At 41.6% G+C, this 17,190-nt stretch overlaps 1 protein-coding gene across 1 annotated transcript in view; it reads left to right on the top strand.

Moving 5' to 3' along the window:
* The window catches only part of SND1 (staphylococcal nuclease and tudor domain containing 1), a 409,526-nt gene that overhangs the window by 18,051 nt on the left and 374,285 nt on the right, over positions 1-17,190 (top strand). Inside the window, exons 2-3 of the mRNA XM_032401299.1 lie at positions 10,320-10,469; positions 16,138-16,258. Of these exons, the coding sequence (XP_032257190.1) occupies positions 10,320-10,469; positions 16,138-16,258 (271 nt within the window). The remainder of the gene's footprint in view (positions 1-10,319; positions 10,470-16,137; positions 16,259-17,190) is intronic.

The raw sequence follows: 17,190 nt of genomic DNA, 5'->3' as shown, positions 1-17,190 counted from the left end.
ACCTTTAATATAGTCTGAGTACTTGACCATAATCATTCAATCAGTAGAGGGGTCAAAGTCCTTTAGGGATAATGTTTTATGTTCCGAAGTCAATTAATTTTTTCTTCATCTTCTTTTGGTAATTTTCACATGTGACTGTTGCTCACTTTGAAATTTTCTTTGGACAACTGGAATAGATTTCTCTGAAATGGCGCTCACATTTGCCTGTCATGTAGTTCTTCCTGAGTTCTTCTCTTATTTCTGACTAACTGTGTTGCAATCTCTGCGTCCTTGACAACAGTGGAGCCGAGCATTGAGTAGCGAGGACTTGGTTCTGCAGAGGACCGTCATCCTGGGGACAGTCCTGGTACAGGCTTCCCGGAGATTGAGTCAGTTCCTTCATGGTGAGGCTTTATTTGTGCAGGAGTAAGCTACAATTTTGGTGTTTTAATGTAAGCTACCAATTTTTTTATTAAGGTACAATTGATACACAACATATATTAGTTTCAGGTGTACAACATAACTGTGATATTGTATATTGTAAAATGATCACCACAATAAGTCTAGTTAGTATCTGTCACCATACATAATTACCCAACTTTTTTCTTGTGATCTTTTAAGATCTCTCTTGCAACTTTCAAATATGCAATGCAGTATGTAGTTGCCATGCTGTACATGGTATCTTCATGACTCATGTATTTTTTAATTAGAAGTTTGTACCTTTTGACTCTCTTCACCTACTTTGCCTGCCGTCACCCTTAGGCACCAGTTTTTTGACTCAGAGTTCTCAAAAATTTAGCATTTGGGGTTTACTGAAAGTGTGCTAGGAAAACCTGGGTTCTAGCTCTGCTGTCATCATATGACCATGCCACGGTTTCCTCCGTTGTAAGATGAGGATAACCGGACCTGCTCCGCTTCCTCCAAGCATTGTTGTGAGGATCAAGAGGGGTGGAGGGCAGGGAGGGAATGGAAAAGAGACCAACATGCCCTTAACTTTTACTGAGTACCTGCTAGGTGTCTGGTACTGTGAGGCATCTCACTTAGTCATCCTAACAACCCAGAGGGGATGGGGGGAGTAGTATTGTCCTCATTTATAGGTGAGGGAATATCACAGTGCTTGGAATGGTTTTTACTTGAGTTTGTTTTCAGACTCAAGACTGATTTCAGAGTTGATGGACATCTGAGGCTATGAGTGCCACCACACTTTGTCAGGGATAAAGTTCAGTGCAGCTGTAAGTTACAGTACTTCTTTACCATTACCTCTGAGGACAAAGATCCTGACATAAGCACTTAAGTCTACTTTCCTAGACCCGGAGGATCTTAGCTGATAAATAGGGAAGGTAGATTATGGATTATTTAATCCTTTCTGATTAAATACAGTTGTTGGCGAATTTTCCATGATTTTGATATTTACTATGCCCCCGGAGGAAATGTCCACTTTTTTCTATTGTACATACTCTTACAATCTTTACTTGAAGACTACACTTTGAGCCATTTCTCTTTTTTAAAGATTTATTTATTTATTTTAGAGAGCAGGGGGAGGAGCAGAGGGAGAGGGTGAGAGATTTCCAAGCCGACTCCCTGCTGAGTGGGGGGCTCCATCTCACAACCCTGAGGTCATGACCTGAGCCAAAATCAAGAGTTGGACACTTAACTCACTGAGACACCCAGGTGCCCCTGAACCATTTCTTAAACAATATTGGCTGTTATTGGGTCTTTTGGCCAGCTGTTCTTGTTTAGATTTCATTACAGCTCTCATGGGTATTCTTGTATATTTTATGAATATTTATAAATGAGGAAACTGAGGCAAATAGAGCCAGTTAACTTTCAAAGGTCACCACTGACATTGATTTGATTCTGAAACTAAATTCTTACTGCTACATACCACTGTCCATTCTCTGATTACAAAAAGGAGCAGTTTGTATAACTTGAAGTGGTAGTCCAGAATTTATTTTTGCTGTGCACTTGCTATTTAGACTACCATAAGACTAGTTTTCATCTCACTTCCTTGTCATAATATATCAGAGGTTGGCAAACTGTCTCTGTAAAGGGCCAGGTAGTAAATATTTGAGGCTTTGCAGGCCATACGGTCTCTGTTGAAGCTACTCAACTCTGCTTCCAGTGTGAAAGCAGCCATAGACAAACAAATGATCTTGGCCGTATTCCAATAAAACTTTATTTATGGACACTGAAATTTGAATTTCATACTCTTTTCATATGTTACATAATACCCTTTTGATTTTTTTCCCCCCAGCCATTTAAAAACGTAAAAGCCATTTTTAGCTCATGGGTAGTACAAAAGCAGGCGGTAGGATGGATTTGGCCAGCGGGCTGTCATTTGCCAATCCTGTTTTTATCGTTCTGGAGTTTTCTTCCTTTGTGTTTCCTTTTTGGGTGTTCTTTTGTAATATTGGACTCTTAAGTCTCTGCTTGCCTTGCATATGGTGGTATTTAACAAGTGTTGGTTTGATTTCAGGCAGCTAGCTCATGGAAGCTTTACTTGCTTAGTGATTTAGTCTTTGACACCTGCTCTGCTGACCCATAAAAATGGAGATTGTAATTGGGGAAAAAGATTTAATCAGTAGGTAATCTCAGATTTAATCCACAGGTAACTTCAGATACCGTTTTAATAGACATCAGCTCCCCAGATACTTGTTTCTACATGTGTTGGCATAGTGGAACGTCAGGACTGGGGGACCTCATGTCTAGTCCTTGCTCGGCCATCAGTACTTTTTGTCAGCAAAAGTCATTTTACTTGTTTTGCTTGCAGATTTTTCATCTCTAAAATAAAAGGGCCCAGATTAGATGTTCTCTTTAGCTGCCCTCTCTCTGTAGATGATTGTTATAGTCCCTCTGAGATGTAAACTCCCCGATTTTCAAACTGAGGACCAATTTGTGGTAGAACTGGCCCAGGGAGCCGCCGCTTCTGCTCATCTCTGCTGCATGTGCTGGTGCACCCAGAGCAAGTGACATGGCTTGCCACGAGGCCACGGGCTTCCAGTTCATTGTGTTTGAAAGCTGGGCCTCTAATTTAGGTTTGCCTTCTGCTCTTGCCAGAAAATGAAAGAAAAAGCTGGCTGTGTTGGCGAGTATTCTGGGAAAGACCTCCCAGACCACACAGCTTATGTTCTTTTGGGATTGCTTGCTCTTTGTCTCAATGACTTTTTAATTTTCAAGTGATGATTCTTCTTGTGGAGGCAACAGCTCTGGCTGCCAAGAAGCGTTTTCCTGATATACTTTCTGAAATTTCCCCCAATTTAGTTTCTCTTCAGTTACTCTTTAATTCTGTTTTTTTTTTTAATAGAAGTTTTTTGCTTCATTAGAGTGTATCTAATAAAAGCTTTCCCACCCTATCCACAACAGCTCCTTCCCCATCCCCTGATGGTGTTTGTAGGTAGAGAAAACGCCTTGTCCACGGAAGGGTCCCTGGCCTGCTGCTCTGTCACTCTGACATGCAGCCCCGGCAGCCTGGGGTGTGGCAGTGGCCGGCTTCCAGATGGCGCTGTGGGTCTTTCAGCCCAGTGACTGTCCTGGTTCTTTCTGTGCCCCAGAGGGAAAGGAGTTCATTCTCCTTGCTGTGTTCTTTCTCAGAACGAGCTTATATTGTTTTCATCATTTTAGAGCTTTGCAGATTTCGCTGAAGTTCTGCTTCCTTCCTGTCACTTCTACTGTGTTATTTCTAGTGGACTTGAAAGTTTACAGTAGCCCTCCATTCTTTGGTGAGTCGCCGTGCCTGACTTTTGGTTCTGAGTCAGCTGCCTTTTTAACACCTTTTTTTTTTTTTTTTTTGGTTAGCGTTGATCAGCTAAGCATCTAATCTTCCTGCTAGATATGGGAATGCTCTGTAGCAAAGCATACATCTTATGTCCCCAAGGTTTTGTACTTCCATGTTGGATGTTAAAAAAAATTTTTTTATTGAAATAAATTCACACATCATAAAATTCACCCTTTTAAAGTATACAATTCAGTGGCGTTTACTGCATTTACGTAATGTTAGAACATTTTCGTCAGTACTGAAAAGATAAACCCTATACCCATTAGCTCCCTTCCCAGCCCTTGGAACCACTAATCCTCTTTCTATCTGTGGATTTGCCTGTCTTGGACATTTCATATAAACGGAATCGTTAAGTATGTGGCTTTTTCTGTCTGGCTTCTTTCACTTATTGTAATGTTTTCAAAGTTCATTCCTGTAGTATTAATCGGTACTTCATTTCTTATTTCCAAATATTCCATTTTATGGATATACCACATTTTATTTATTCATTTATCATTTGAAGGACATTTGGGTTGTTTCCACTTTTTTTGGCCCTTATGAACAATGTTGGAATAAACATTTGTGCACAAGTTTTTGTGTGGTCATAGTCTCTTGGGTATATACCTAGGAGTGGAATTGCTAGGTCATATGATAATGCTTTGTTTAACTTTTGAGGGACTGCCACACTGTTTTCCAAAATGACTGCATCACCAACAGTGTAGGGGGGTTCTAATTTCTCCACATGCTTGTGAACACTTGTTATCATTTGTCTTACTGATTAAAGCTATCCTAGTGGCTGAAGTGATCATTGTGGCTTTTTGTTGTTGTTGTTAAGGATTTTATTTATTTACTTGAGAGAGAGAGAGAGAGCACAGAGGGAGGGGGAGAAGCAGATCCCCTGCCCACCGAGCAGGGAGCCCGATGCAGGACTTGATCCCAGCACCCTGAGATCATGACCTGAGCCAAAGGCAGACCCTTAATGGACTGAACCACCCAGGCGCCCCAATCATTGTGGCTTTGATTTGCATTTCCCCTATGACTAATGATGTTGAGTATTTTTTTATGTACTTACTGATCATTTGTATATCATCTTTGGGTAAGCGTATTCAAATCTTTTTTCATTTTTTAATTGTGTGTTTTTTTTAAATTGAGTTCTAGTAGTTCCTTATTCTAGACACTAGACCCTTATCAGATATGTTTAGTAAATATTGTCTTTTCACTTTTTTTTTTAAGATTTTATTTTTTTATCTGACAGAGTACAAGCAGGGGGAGTGGCAGGCAGAGGGAGAGGGAGAAATAGACTCCCTGCTGAGCAAGGAGCTCGATAACATGGGGCTCGATCCCAGGACTCTGGGATCATGACCTGAGCCGAAGGCAGATGCTTAACCGACTGAACCACTCAGGTGCCCCATCTTTTCACTTTCTTTATAGTGTCCATTGGGTCACTAGTTTTTAATTTTGACGGCCAATCTATCTTGTTTTTGGTTGCTTGTGCTTTGTAAGATGGCATCATCTTACATCTTAGAAACCGTTGCTTAATCCAGGTTCATGAAGATTTATACATATATTTTTTTCTAGGGTTTTGTAGTTTAACTCTTATATTTAAGTTGGCTACTTTTGAGCTAAGTTTTGTATGTGGTGTGAGGTAGAGGTCCAACTTCATTCTTTTGCATGCATATTCCATTTTCTCAGCCCATTTTTGTTGAAAAGATTCTTTCCCAACTGCATTATCTTGGCACCCGTTTTGAAAATCATTTGGCCATAAACATGTGGGTTTATTTCGGGCCTTTTTGGTAACATATTAATGTTCATCAAGTGGCTCCCCTTATTTATATTAGGTCTTCGTATTGGCAGGTGTTGCTAAGATATTCCTCTTGAATCTTAATAGGCAGATATATCTGTTAATCTAGTTCTCCTTGCAGAGCTTAATGAGATGTTCTCAGCTAGTAAGATTCCATTCTCAGGCCAAGATGACTCTTACTCTTGGTACTGTGAAAAAAATACTGGCTTTATTGTCATACTTAAATGGATTTCTTTCTTTTTAAAAAAGATTTATTTATTTGAGAGAGAGAGTGTGTGTGTGCAGGGAGAGAGAGAGGTCAAGGGAGAGAGGAGCCTGGGCAGGCTCCATGCTGAGTGTGGAGCCTGATGCAGGGCTCGATCTCACGACCCTGAGATCACGACCTGAGCCAAAACCTAGAGTCGGACACTTAACCAACTGTGCCACCCAGGTGCCCCATACTTAAATGGATTTCATACCATCACTTTCTTTGCTCTGAGGATAACATGGCTAGGTTTTTATATAAGTTTTCTGTCTCCTAGTGTCTGTGGTCTGGGGGTTTAAGAGTTACATGCACCAAATCATCTATCAGGATCTAGCGAAGGTTTAATGTGGTATTCTGTTGCTGGGCAACATTTTAGTGGCTGCCCATATAGTGTTTCACTGTAGGTAAATCTCCCTGTAAACCTGTAAGTGGGTTTGAACAGTTTGAGTCCCTGTTTTCCTACTTAGCTGCCTTGTCTCAGCCTTTGTCACCATCTAACTTGTGCCCTGAAGCCAGGTCCTCTGAATCACACCAGTCCCTTTGCAGCCTTTATTGGCAGAGCTGAAAAATGTCTAATCCATAACCTCAGTCAAACTGATTCATTGTGACAGCTGGTTTCACAAACCTCGTGCTGTATCAGGTAGGGCTAAGATCGTTTTTCTAGAGTATGTCATTTTATTAATATAATTGAATAAAGCAGTTACCATATGACTTGCTTTTTATGCCCTATAAATTAGCAATTAAGGATAATTACCGCATCCATGAAAGTTTGCAACATGAATCAGTACAGCTTTGGCAGAACAATTATCCGTGACAGTTTCCTCTCAATCTTAACATTATTCTTCTGAAATTAAAATTCTGATAACCAGTATATTTTATTTACTTATGTTTATTATTTGTCTCCTCCTACTAGAATGTCAGCTCTCTAAGAGTAGATATTTTTGTCTGTTTTATTTCACTGAGTATGTCACTTGCCTAGAACAATACCTGGCACATAGTAGGTACTCAGATTTGCATTGATTTAATAAATGAATAAATGACTCAATGAATAAAATTATAAAAGTTATCCACTTAGATGTCAGGTCATTCAGAGGGGAAAAATGATTTGTTTTGGTGCTATAAGGAGATACAAGTTAAATTTGATACATAAACCCTTGGTCTTTTTCATTTTTAAAGACCCTTTAAGTATCTTTTCTCACCAAAAGCTGTTTCTCCTTGGCTTTTTTTGGTGACGAACCTTGGATAAGAGAAGACCATTAAAATATTTTTATCGAGGGGGCGCCTGGGTGGCTCAGTCAGTTAAGTGTCTTAACTCTTGATTTCGGCTCAGGTCATGATCTCAGTGTTGTGAGATTGGGCCCTGCATTGGGCTCCATGCTGGGTGTAGATCCTGCTTGGGATTCTCTCTCTTTCCCTCTGCCCCTCCTCCCCTCCCCCATGTCACCCTCTGGTGCCCCTGCCCCACACCCCGCCTTCTCTCGCTAAAAAAATTTGTTTTTAATTGAGGAAGAACTTGAGTAAAGATTATTGGCAAATAAGGCAGGTGGAAGGAGTTCAACAATCCTTAGAAGCTGCAATGGAGATAGTTCAACACACACTATATCTCCTTTATGCTATTTCAGTTTCTATAAATAGTAGGAAGGAAACTAGTTCTTCTCTTATAGATAGGTCTCTTCTTTCTTAATGGTTTGCAGACGCAGTCTTTTCCTGCTTCTCCACTAAGGCTGTGGCTGAGTGAGGGGGAGCGAGTTTCACAGGAAAGATGTACATGTGTCAGTCCTTTCCTCCTGGGGGACTAGGAATGGCAATGCCTGCCATGGTGAGCATCTATTCTTGTTGCTTAGGAGGTTGAATTAGTGCCTGCTACCTGAATTTGTATACTCAGTAGTATAAAAGGTGTCAAGCAACCTGTAAAGTAAGTCCTCTCTCTCTAATATTAATCCAGGCATTGACTGTTGTCTGAATGGCATATTTGGTGCAATAATGTGGAGATGTTCTGACAGCAGTCTTCAGAATAGCATTTAGGGAGAGGGGAGGGAGGTACAGAGGAAGTTTTGGAAAATTCCTATGCACAGGTTGTTTGCCAGAGCCCTTTATGGGGCCAGGGTAATAGTTATAGACCCATTGCCCCCCAGGGATCTAGTTTACTAGGTAGAGGCATTAGAGGTAGCACCTTTCTGATATTTAGGGACAAAGGGGATTCTTCTCATCACTCATTCTGTTCTTGAGCTTTTCAGTGTTTTGTTTTGTTTTTTTTTTTGGTCAGACTTGAAATAAGGATTTTTTTTTTCCTAGCCTGGGTCAATGCTCACTCATCAGGGTTTACCTTGATCAGCTAAGGTGGATTTTCTTTAAATGGACCTTAGCTTTCCCCCCTGAGAAGTACTGGGTCTCCTGGGAGTGCTTTATTACTTTTTGTGAAAGGTTGACTACAACTGAGGATCAGGCACTGGGGACAGATGCTCTGTCTGGTTTATATGCTGTATGTAGCTTGGCTCTCCTCAGCCCCATTCGGAACTTGTGCGTGAATGATTTCAAGCGCAGGTATTCTATAATATGCTATTCTTGCTTCCGCTGCTTGTGAAGACTTGACTATAAATGAATCTGATCCAAGCTCTTTTCCTTTACATCCTTTGGCGCTTCTCATTTCAGGAACACCAAGCATCCGGTGTTCTAGTATATCTGTTCTTTCCCGGCTTCTCCTTGAAAGCTTGTCTTTTTAGAGTGTCAGTTCCTAGGGATGATGCCCAGGGCATGGGTTCTCAAGAGAGGCAGTTAGAAAGGCTGTTCGGTTGGAAACTATAGAGTTTAATTGCTGGTATCACTTGATCAGAAAGGGTATAAATGAAGAGCATGACCTTAACTAGATAAGACTGTCTTTTATTATATGTTGTCCTGGTGTAGCCAGAGAAGAGCCATTTAGACCAAGGTCTGTGTGTTTAAAGTATTGAGGATACTGACACATTAATCAGAGCACTATCTTTTTTTAAATTGGAATGTGTATATTTGTTGGACATTTCTGTAAAAGTTAGTAGGATGGATAAATGAATTGTTCATACAATGAAATATACAGCCATGAAAGTGAATAAACAAGTGTTTTACATCAACACGGATGAGTTTCACCAAGAAAAACAAAACAAAAGGCAAACAAAGCAAGTTACATATGGGCACACACAGTAGACTCAATTTATATAGGGTTCAGAAATAGGAAAAATGAAACCATATTGTGTAGAGATGTATACATAGATGGTAAAACTGTACAGGAAGGCAAGGGAGGGCTTGTCATAATGGTGGCAGGGGAAGGGGCTACAAGTAGAGTGGGGCACAGAGGGGAGCTTAGGTTCCAGCTGTGTTCCTAGTCCTTCACTTGGGTGCTGGTTAGTCAGTTCTTTGCTTATTTTTTAATGTGTATGTATGTGTTTAAATGTGCTTCTGTATTTATATTAATATTTTCACAATTTAAAGCATTAATTAAAGTGGAGAGGTGAGGGAGAAATATCAGCTAAGCAAATGTATCCAGTAGTGCCTGCCTTTCCAAGCATCATTTCTTTACAGAGAACTCCATGGTATTGTCTACCACAGGGCTCTGTGTTGGCAGAACTCTCCAGCCTTCCATCTACTAATTTTTCAGCAGCTATTTCTTGTTTTGAGGCGTGAGATTGGGAGTTTTTCAGAGCCCGTGCTTGAGCCCATCTGTTCATTAAATTGTGCCTTGCTGAGCGAAGACAACTTGAATAGCTTGGGTGACGTTTGTCATTTTTTTCTCTACGTCTTTTCTTCTCTTCTCCCACTTGAAATCCTCCCTTCTTCTCCCCTGCAAATATTTTAAGTTAGATCCCAGTGAGCTTCAGAGCTCTTTTGCAAGTGGGTTCTATGCCTGGTGCCTTTGATTAGAGAGATAAAAGGAGCTACTGTGCTTGGGGACTGTAAGATGCCTCTTCGATTTTTCTGTTTTAATCCTGGAGAGCATGGACTTTCTAGATCACTTCATATGTCTCCCTTACTCTAGACTGAGCACTGTCTGCAACGGAAGTGTAGCACTGGGCATACTCAGCTCCTTGCAGATGGAGTGTAAAGGCTTCTTCCTTCAGCTTCCCTTTTTCTTAGGTCTTACATTGCTTGCTTCCATCCTAGAATGGGATGCGTGGATGGGGAGACATTAACTTCTTAATAATTGACAAGAACATGGTGGTGGTGCTCGCTGGATGAAATTACAAAGATCATTCATCTCCATGTCTCACATGCCTCTTTATCCCAAACAGTCTATTTATTTTATGACTTTTCCATTGTTTGTTTAATTCCTACTTCTATTTCTGGGTCTGTTCTTTGAGAAGCTAGCCCAATGTTTCTGTAGGTGTTTCTCTTATGAAATTAAAAACGATCCCATTCATTTAGTCATTCAACAGTCATTCCACAAATATTTGAATGCCTCCAAGGAGCCAAGTACTGTTCGAGATGTTGGGATACAGTAAGTGAACAACTTCTGTTATGTTCTTCTTACCTCTAGACAGCTAATTTTCTCTTTTTCTCCCTCTCCGTAGGTCCTCTCAGGCTGTGCCATCATTGTCAGAGGGCAGCCTCGTGGTGGGCCTCCCCCCGAGAGGCAGATCAACCTTAGCAACATTCGAGCCGGAAATCTTGCCCGCCGGGCGGCTGCAACTCAACCTGATGCAAAAGATACCCCGGATGAGGTAGGTGCTTCCAGAGGCTTCTCTGAGGCTGTGGACCCACGTTATAGCCCAATCTCCTTGACTGATGCAAGTTTTGTAATCTTTTCCTGTATATTTTGAGTATTATTTTTGTATCATAGGAATGATGACTCTGGACATACCTACCATGGCTTGCATAGGTTTACACATTCACCCCATTAGCAGTAATCCCAGTCTCCAGCCCTTTTCTCCTACCTTTTCCCATAAGCTTGGAGCCTCTTCAGGTTTGTCCATGTTTTCACTCCTTCTCTTGGCCTAGGATGGAATATTTCCTAGGTTGTCTCAGTCATTTGAGGTTGCCATTGGTTATGGCAGAGTTCTTTTATTAATTTATGTTTGAATTCTTCATGTTCAAAATTCAGAAGGAGAGAGAGTGAAGAATCTAGTTCTCCCCAGGGACTACTGAGGTTGTTATTGGGTTGTATCTCCTTCCAGAGGTATTTATCACCTTCCCAAGCAGACACTCTTCCCTTCATAAGTATAGCATACTGCCTGCTGTGCTTTATTACAGATTCTTAATCTTGGATCCATGAACCCCCTAAAGGCATCTGTGAATCCCCTGAAGTTGTTTGCAAAGTTTTGTGTAAACATGCATTGTTAAAGGAGGGAGTTTTTAATTGGTTTCTCAAGGCAGCTTGTGGCTCAGTAGTCAAGAACCATTGTGTTGTGGTGATTTGAGAGACTTCTGACCTTGTGTCCCAGCATCCCCTCCATTGCCCTGTTTCCTTACCTCTAGCGCCTGCCCACCTTGCTGTCTTTGTGGTCTGCCTTGGACTCCTTCAGTTCTTTCATCTCCTAGCAACTGCTGTGAGTCCAAATTTGGCATTGTTTAGTCTTCTTGGCTCCCATACTTTGAAACCTCAGTTCTTGTCTCTTCTTAAGTAGTGCTCAGCTATCATCAAAAGTGAAATTTCTGGATTCTAATTATTTGTCCCCAACTTGATGATAATTAGGCAAGTTTGGTACCTCAGCTTTCCTCTGCTATTCCCTGACGTGGAAGTGAAGAAGAAAACGCAACTCATGGGGCTCTTCTGTTTAAGGAAAACGTGTAGTTCTTAAAAATCTATAATAAAGGGGCGTTTTGTTTGAATTACAGTAATGAAGCAGTAGTCTAGAAAATGGAGAAAAGTCCCCCGTAATTCTGTCAGCAGCAATCCAGTTAGATTCTTGGGATGATGACAAAATAGGCCAAAGAAATTCTTTTTCATTGGTCCTCCGTCAGTGACCACAAGTATTGGGAATAGTGATAGTGTAGACATTGGGGTTGTTTAGTAAGGTTGAAACAAGATCATGTCAAATGCTTAGCACGTGTCTAAAAAGTACTTGATAAATGTTACTTATAATCTCTACTGCCATTTGTTAATTTCTGTTACTATAAATACTCCTAGTACTGTTAGACCAAGCCCTGAAGATTAACTCTCTCACAGCACTTTTCAGATTTTGGGTCCTAAGTGCTTTTCTTGACCAACATTTGGAATAGTTCTTTTCCTTTCAGTTGTGTGTTGTGTAACAGCTCGAGTGCTCATGAGAGGAGAAGCGTTGACCCTGGCTGGCTAGGGCTGATTAAGTTCATTGCCCCAGAAGAAAGACGCAATGTAGCCTCTAAGAAAGAAGGGTTGGGTTTTAATTTCCTGTTTTGTGGATGGGAATCTAGGGAGGAGGAACACAAGGCCAGTTGGAACTCGTTCTAAAATATTTGAACTGTATCCTATATAACAGTACAGTAAAATCTTACATGAACTATCCTAGCTGAGAGAATACTACGTGATCTGATCCCAGCCCTCATTCTGGTTTCATGTATTTGTACAGTGTGGTGCTTTTTTGTTTCTCTTCCAAAGCAACTCCGTCTCCTTACGTTTCTCCTGGTAACTCTTCAAAGGTCCTGGAGACGTGAAGTATTTGATGGCTACAGATTTCATCCTTTCTCAGCCACAGTCACTACTTCTCTGTCCTGATAATCTAGTCTCTCTTTTCCCTGCTGTGATCTGGTTCCCCCCCCCCCCGCTTTTGAAGCTGCTTTGGCTCAAGTGACCAGTGATGCCAACTGGTAACCCAAATCAGAAACCCGATTTCCTTTGCCCTTCCCTTCCCCTGTGACATCCAGGCCTTTATCAAGACCTAGAGAGTCTGCCTCCTTTAAGAGATCTCTTCTTCATCCTTGAAACTTCATTACTACTCCTATTTTTCTTTGTTCCACTCTGGTGGCGTGCTGGGAATTCTGAAATAATGGTCCTTCTGCCTTCATTCTCCTCCCCTCTAATCCTTTCTCCGTATGTTCCCAGATCTTTTTGAAACAAAATTTCATTCATTGCCTTGCTCAGTGTTATTCCCACATTCATTCCGTGTTTATATGTCTTTCTCTACTACATTGTAAGCTCTTTGAGGGGTGGGACCTTATCTCACATCTCTGTTCTTGAGCCTAGTCATCGCTTGACATGAAACAGATAAACAGTGAATAAACGTGAATAATGAGGGTAAAAAACCTGAGCATCTCCTTTTTGGGGATCAGTGGATTGTGGAATGTGGCATTACCCTTTCTCTCTGGTTTTCCTTTGTTTTGGAGCATGTTGTCTGTTTTTTTCACATTCAGTTGGAGTCAAGGATGACGTTGCTCATTTGCTTCCCTTTGTATCACTGTCCCAAATATCATTTGGTTGTTTATTCTCTGCCTTCACTCTTGATACCGTCTTTCAAAGGAGCTCAGCTCTCTCCTAAGTCCTGTGGCAGTAAAAGCAGCTCCACTGTATGTCCCTAGCCATCACTGCCCTGTTCCAGGCTAATCCCCAGTGTTGCCTAGCTACTTAGGCAGCCTGGATACTGCATTGATGGGCACTGTGGGAATTACATACTTATTTCCCACATATTTACTGAGTTCCTGTTATGTGTGAAGCTGTATGTTGGTTTCATGAGAAATCCAGAAATGAATGTTATAGTCCTACATTCAGTGGAGCACTTGAGAATTAGGATGGTGGGGTGGTGGGGCAGAGAGGAATTGGTTACATACACATGGGATACCATGGGTGGGGTGATGAGAAGATGGGATAAGAAGTATTGAGCACTGGGCCATGGACAAAAGTAGCTAGCTTTAAGGATTACATACACTGTTCAGTAGTGGAGGAGTCTACCTGGTTCAAAGAAAAGATTGGAATTAAAAAACTCATTTCCTTGTGGTAGACCTTAGACCTTGCTTGAGGCAGGGAGCAGAGTGTAAGCTGCTAGGTTGCATGCTGTTGAACATTCTAAAAGGAAGAGGTAATTTTGAGTCTCAACTACTTAACAGCCATTTGCTTCTTAGATTGAGCTCTGGGACATCATGAACAGACCACAGCTATCCTTCCTGTGAGGCCATTCTGGAGCTTATTTGATAAATGCTTTGGGCAGTTTTCCCTATACTTGATTCCTAGAGTTGTTCTGGGAGGCTTTGTTGGGATAGCCTTCTCCAGCAGATAGCTCTCTGCCGGCTGTCCTCTGTATGGACACTTGCACAAAGATTTGTCCTGGAGTGCTCTCTTGGCCTAGTGAGGAGTGATGTGGTCAGTCGCTTCCGTGGGTCCCTCAGTTGCCTCTCTTCATAGCTAAAGTCTTGTGTAGTTTGTGAATTTGCCCAGCTCTGGGTGGAACACAACTTGAGAAGGCTGGTTTAAAAAAAGCGAGGTTACAGAAATTAGGTTATTTTTTCTTATAGGATTAGGTATATGTTCTTTCCAAGACCTCCAGTGTGGCTTTCTGTTATTGCCCAGTGACTTATCAGTTGTAAAATATGAGGTCCTAAGGGTGAAGAGAAGGGTGCTCCTTCAGCAAGTCTTAAAAGCTTTTAGTAATTTTCTCTAGTTGGTAGAAATTGCAGATTTCCCCATAGGTGCTAGATAGTTCCTTGTGAACTGACCCTTGATAATGAGTTTTTACCGAAGTCTTTTAGGAGTACTTGTTTTGTCAGAGCTTTTCCAAGTATTTAGGAAAACCGTGTGTTACTGAATTTTAGATATTAGTGTGGTCTCAAAACTGAATACTAAACATTACAGCTGAGGATGTTTTTAGAGTTAAGTGGATCACTAAGGTAATAAAAATGGAGGAGGCTGTGTTAGTTTGTTCAGTACGGTTTTTGTGATGTGGTTGATAATTGGGCTCATTTTTCAATTACAAGACTCTTTTTGGTGACAGGTGGCTGTTTTCATTTTTTGGGGGGTGGAGCAAGGGGTGGAAATGGGACATGAAAATATGATGAACTTTATATGACCATTGAGTGATTGACTCTTTTGTTTGGGTGCTTTGAGGAAAGAGCATTAGATGAATGAGGATAAGCTTGTTTTTGTGTCTTTGAGAGAGCTTACACAGGATCAGTTCTTCCTAGAAGCATTCCCAACTGATGTTATGTAACAGTGCTAGTTTTGTGAATACTGGCCCAACGGCTTGGTGGACTGCCATCTTTTGATTGGCTTCTGGCTTCTGAGAACTCATATGGATGTTTTTCTTTTAGAAAAGCTTATTGGATAGCCCCATGGAATAATCTTAATGGTCTGAAAAGGTTAGCAGAGGCTTCCTTTCCAGACCAGTGATAAACCGTTTGCCTTACTCTGTGTAGCCCGAGCTCTGTGGCTCTGGGCAATTGTAGTAGACAACACAAGGATATCCTGTACACGCTTCCCTTTTGTACTTCGCATTTTTTCTGTGCATGAGGTCCTGCAGATCTGTATTCCTTGAACTTTTACCCCCTCCTTCCTCATTTCTGTTCTGAGGGAACTTGGGGGCACTGAGCTAGGTCTAGACTGTAAATTCAAGTGCAGGTGGCTCTGACTGACAGGACTATTTCAGAGACCTCTCCCTTTGTACCATCCTAGAAGTGATGGGGTGGGGATCTGGAGATCACATGGAGACTTTGCATTTTGTGAATGTGCGGCTCACCCCTTATGTCAGGGCCTTAGATGGGTGGAGGGAAGAACTACCGTTTTCAAGATAACTCCTTACCAGGGACCTGGGTCCCATTGGTGCAGCCTCAGACTAGAGCAGGAAAAGGAGACATTTTAGGGAGAATAGTTCTTGCCCTTCTCAACTCTGCTGTTCTTAAAAAAGGTGGGGGAAATGATATAAGCAAGGCTCTTACTTGAGCAGGAGACTCACTCTGAAATAAGAGCACTAGAACCTTGCCTTTACTCAGACAGTGCCTCAAACTGGGTTCAGGCTAGTTTAATAATCAGTGAAAGCACTTTGTAAACTGGAAAGAGGCAAACAAATGGAGGTGGTAGTTACTTATGTTTTCCCTTTGACTAGGTGAGTTCCTGGAGCCCATTCAGGAGTGGGTTGATAAATAAATATAAAGCATTTAGAAAGTAGTGGCTGGCTCATGGCAAGTGCTATAAAATTACTGGCAGTTATTATTCATGAAGTAAACTATAGCTCTGAAAGTACTGCTGCCAGTATCTGGGCCACTATGAGGCCTGTTTTTAGGGCCTGGGCTAGTTAAACCAACTGCTGGATCCTCCTTTTTTAAAGATCTTATTTATTTGAGAGAGAGAGCGCGAGCAGCATGAACGGGGGAGGGGCAGAGGGAGAAGCAGACTCCTCGCAGAGCTGGGAGCCTGATGCGGGGCTCGATCCCAGGACCCCTGGGAACTAGGTGGTTCTCACGTGACCCATTTGTTTTGTCTTTCAGCCCTGGGCATTTCCTGCCCGAGAGTTCCTTCGGAAGAAGCTGATTGGGAAGGAAGTCTGTTTCACGATAGAAAACAAGACTCCTCAGGGGCGAGAGTATGGCATGATCTACCTTGGAAAAGGTGAGTTAGCAAGGCAAAAGGACTTACTTCCCTCAGAGTCTAAAGTTTCTCCAAAGATCAGATTTTATCTGGTGGAAGGCCGGTGTGCGTTCTGGTGGAGGACAATTGGCTGTAGGTGTAATTGGTAGTCCTTTGAGTACCAGAGCTCATGGTGCATAGGTGCTCCTGGTGCAGTGCCCCCGATTCCTGCTCCTTGTTTACTCCTGTGCCTGCTTTGCTGGCCTGGGTTAGGTGTGCATAGTACCCCGTAGCATTCTTCCTTATATTTAGACCATCAGCCTTTGGAACTCAGTGGCTCTGTGCTTCTAGGTCATAGTGCTAATTGAATTCCTGTAGATTTCCTATTGCATCTTCTATTTCCTTTATCAATCTTTTGGCTTTTCTTCTCCTGGGGCTTTTTAGGAAAGGAAGAGTTGTTTAGGGCTTGTGGGTTTTGGCAAGCCACACGTTTTGGAATGGAATGGAAAGAACACAGGCTTTGGAGTTGTGTAGATGTGGGTTAGAATTCTGGCTTCTGTTACCGTATACTCTTCTTTAACTCTTAGCCTTTGTAAGTCCTAGTTTTTTCATTTGTAAGCTATTGAGAGAGTTGAAAGAGATAGAATGTGTAAAGCACTTGGCTCTGGCACAGAGTATGTACTCAGTAATTGTGTGTGCACGTGCACATATGCCTGTTGTTTAGCTGGGCCAGGTGGCTCATGGGGTGTTAGGTGTTCTGATCTTTTTTTGGATTAGGTACAGGGAGAGAATAAGATTGTGGAATGGAGTTTGAACAGAAATAGGACATTGAAAGGATTGGTAGGTTGTTCTCCATAAAGCAGCCATTTTGGGAGTTATTTTGGGAGTGGGTATTTTTTTTTTTTTTTTTAATCTTCTATTAAATTCTGTGATTCTTTGATAAAATAACTTTCCAACGGAGCTGCTTTAGATAA

This window comes from Phoca vitulina, unplaced genomic scaffold (assembly GCF_004348235.1).
Source record: "Phoca vitulina isolate PV1807 unplaced genomic scaffold, GSC_HSeal_1.0 scaffold4, whole genome shotgun sequence".
NCBI lineage: Eukaryota > Metazoa > Chordata > Mammalia > Carnivora > Phocidae > Phoca > Phoca vitulina.
Note: the sequence above shows the minus strand (reverse complement) of the source record. Positions and strands in the feature narration are given on the sequence as shown.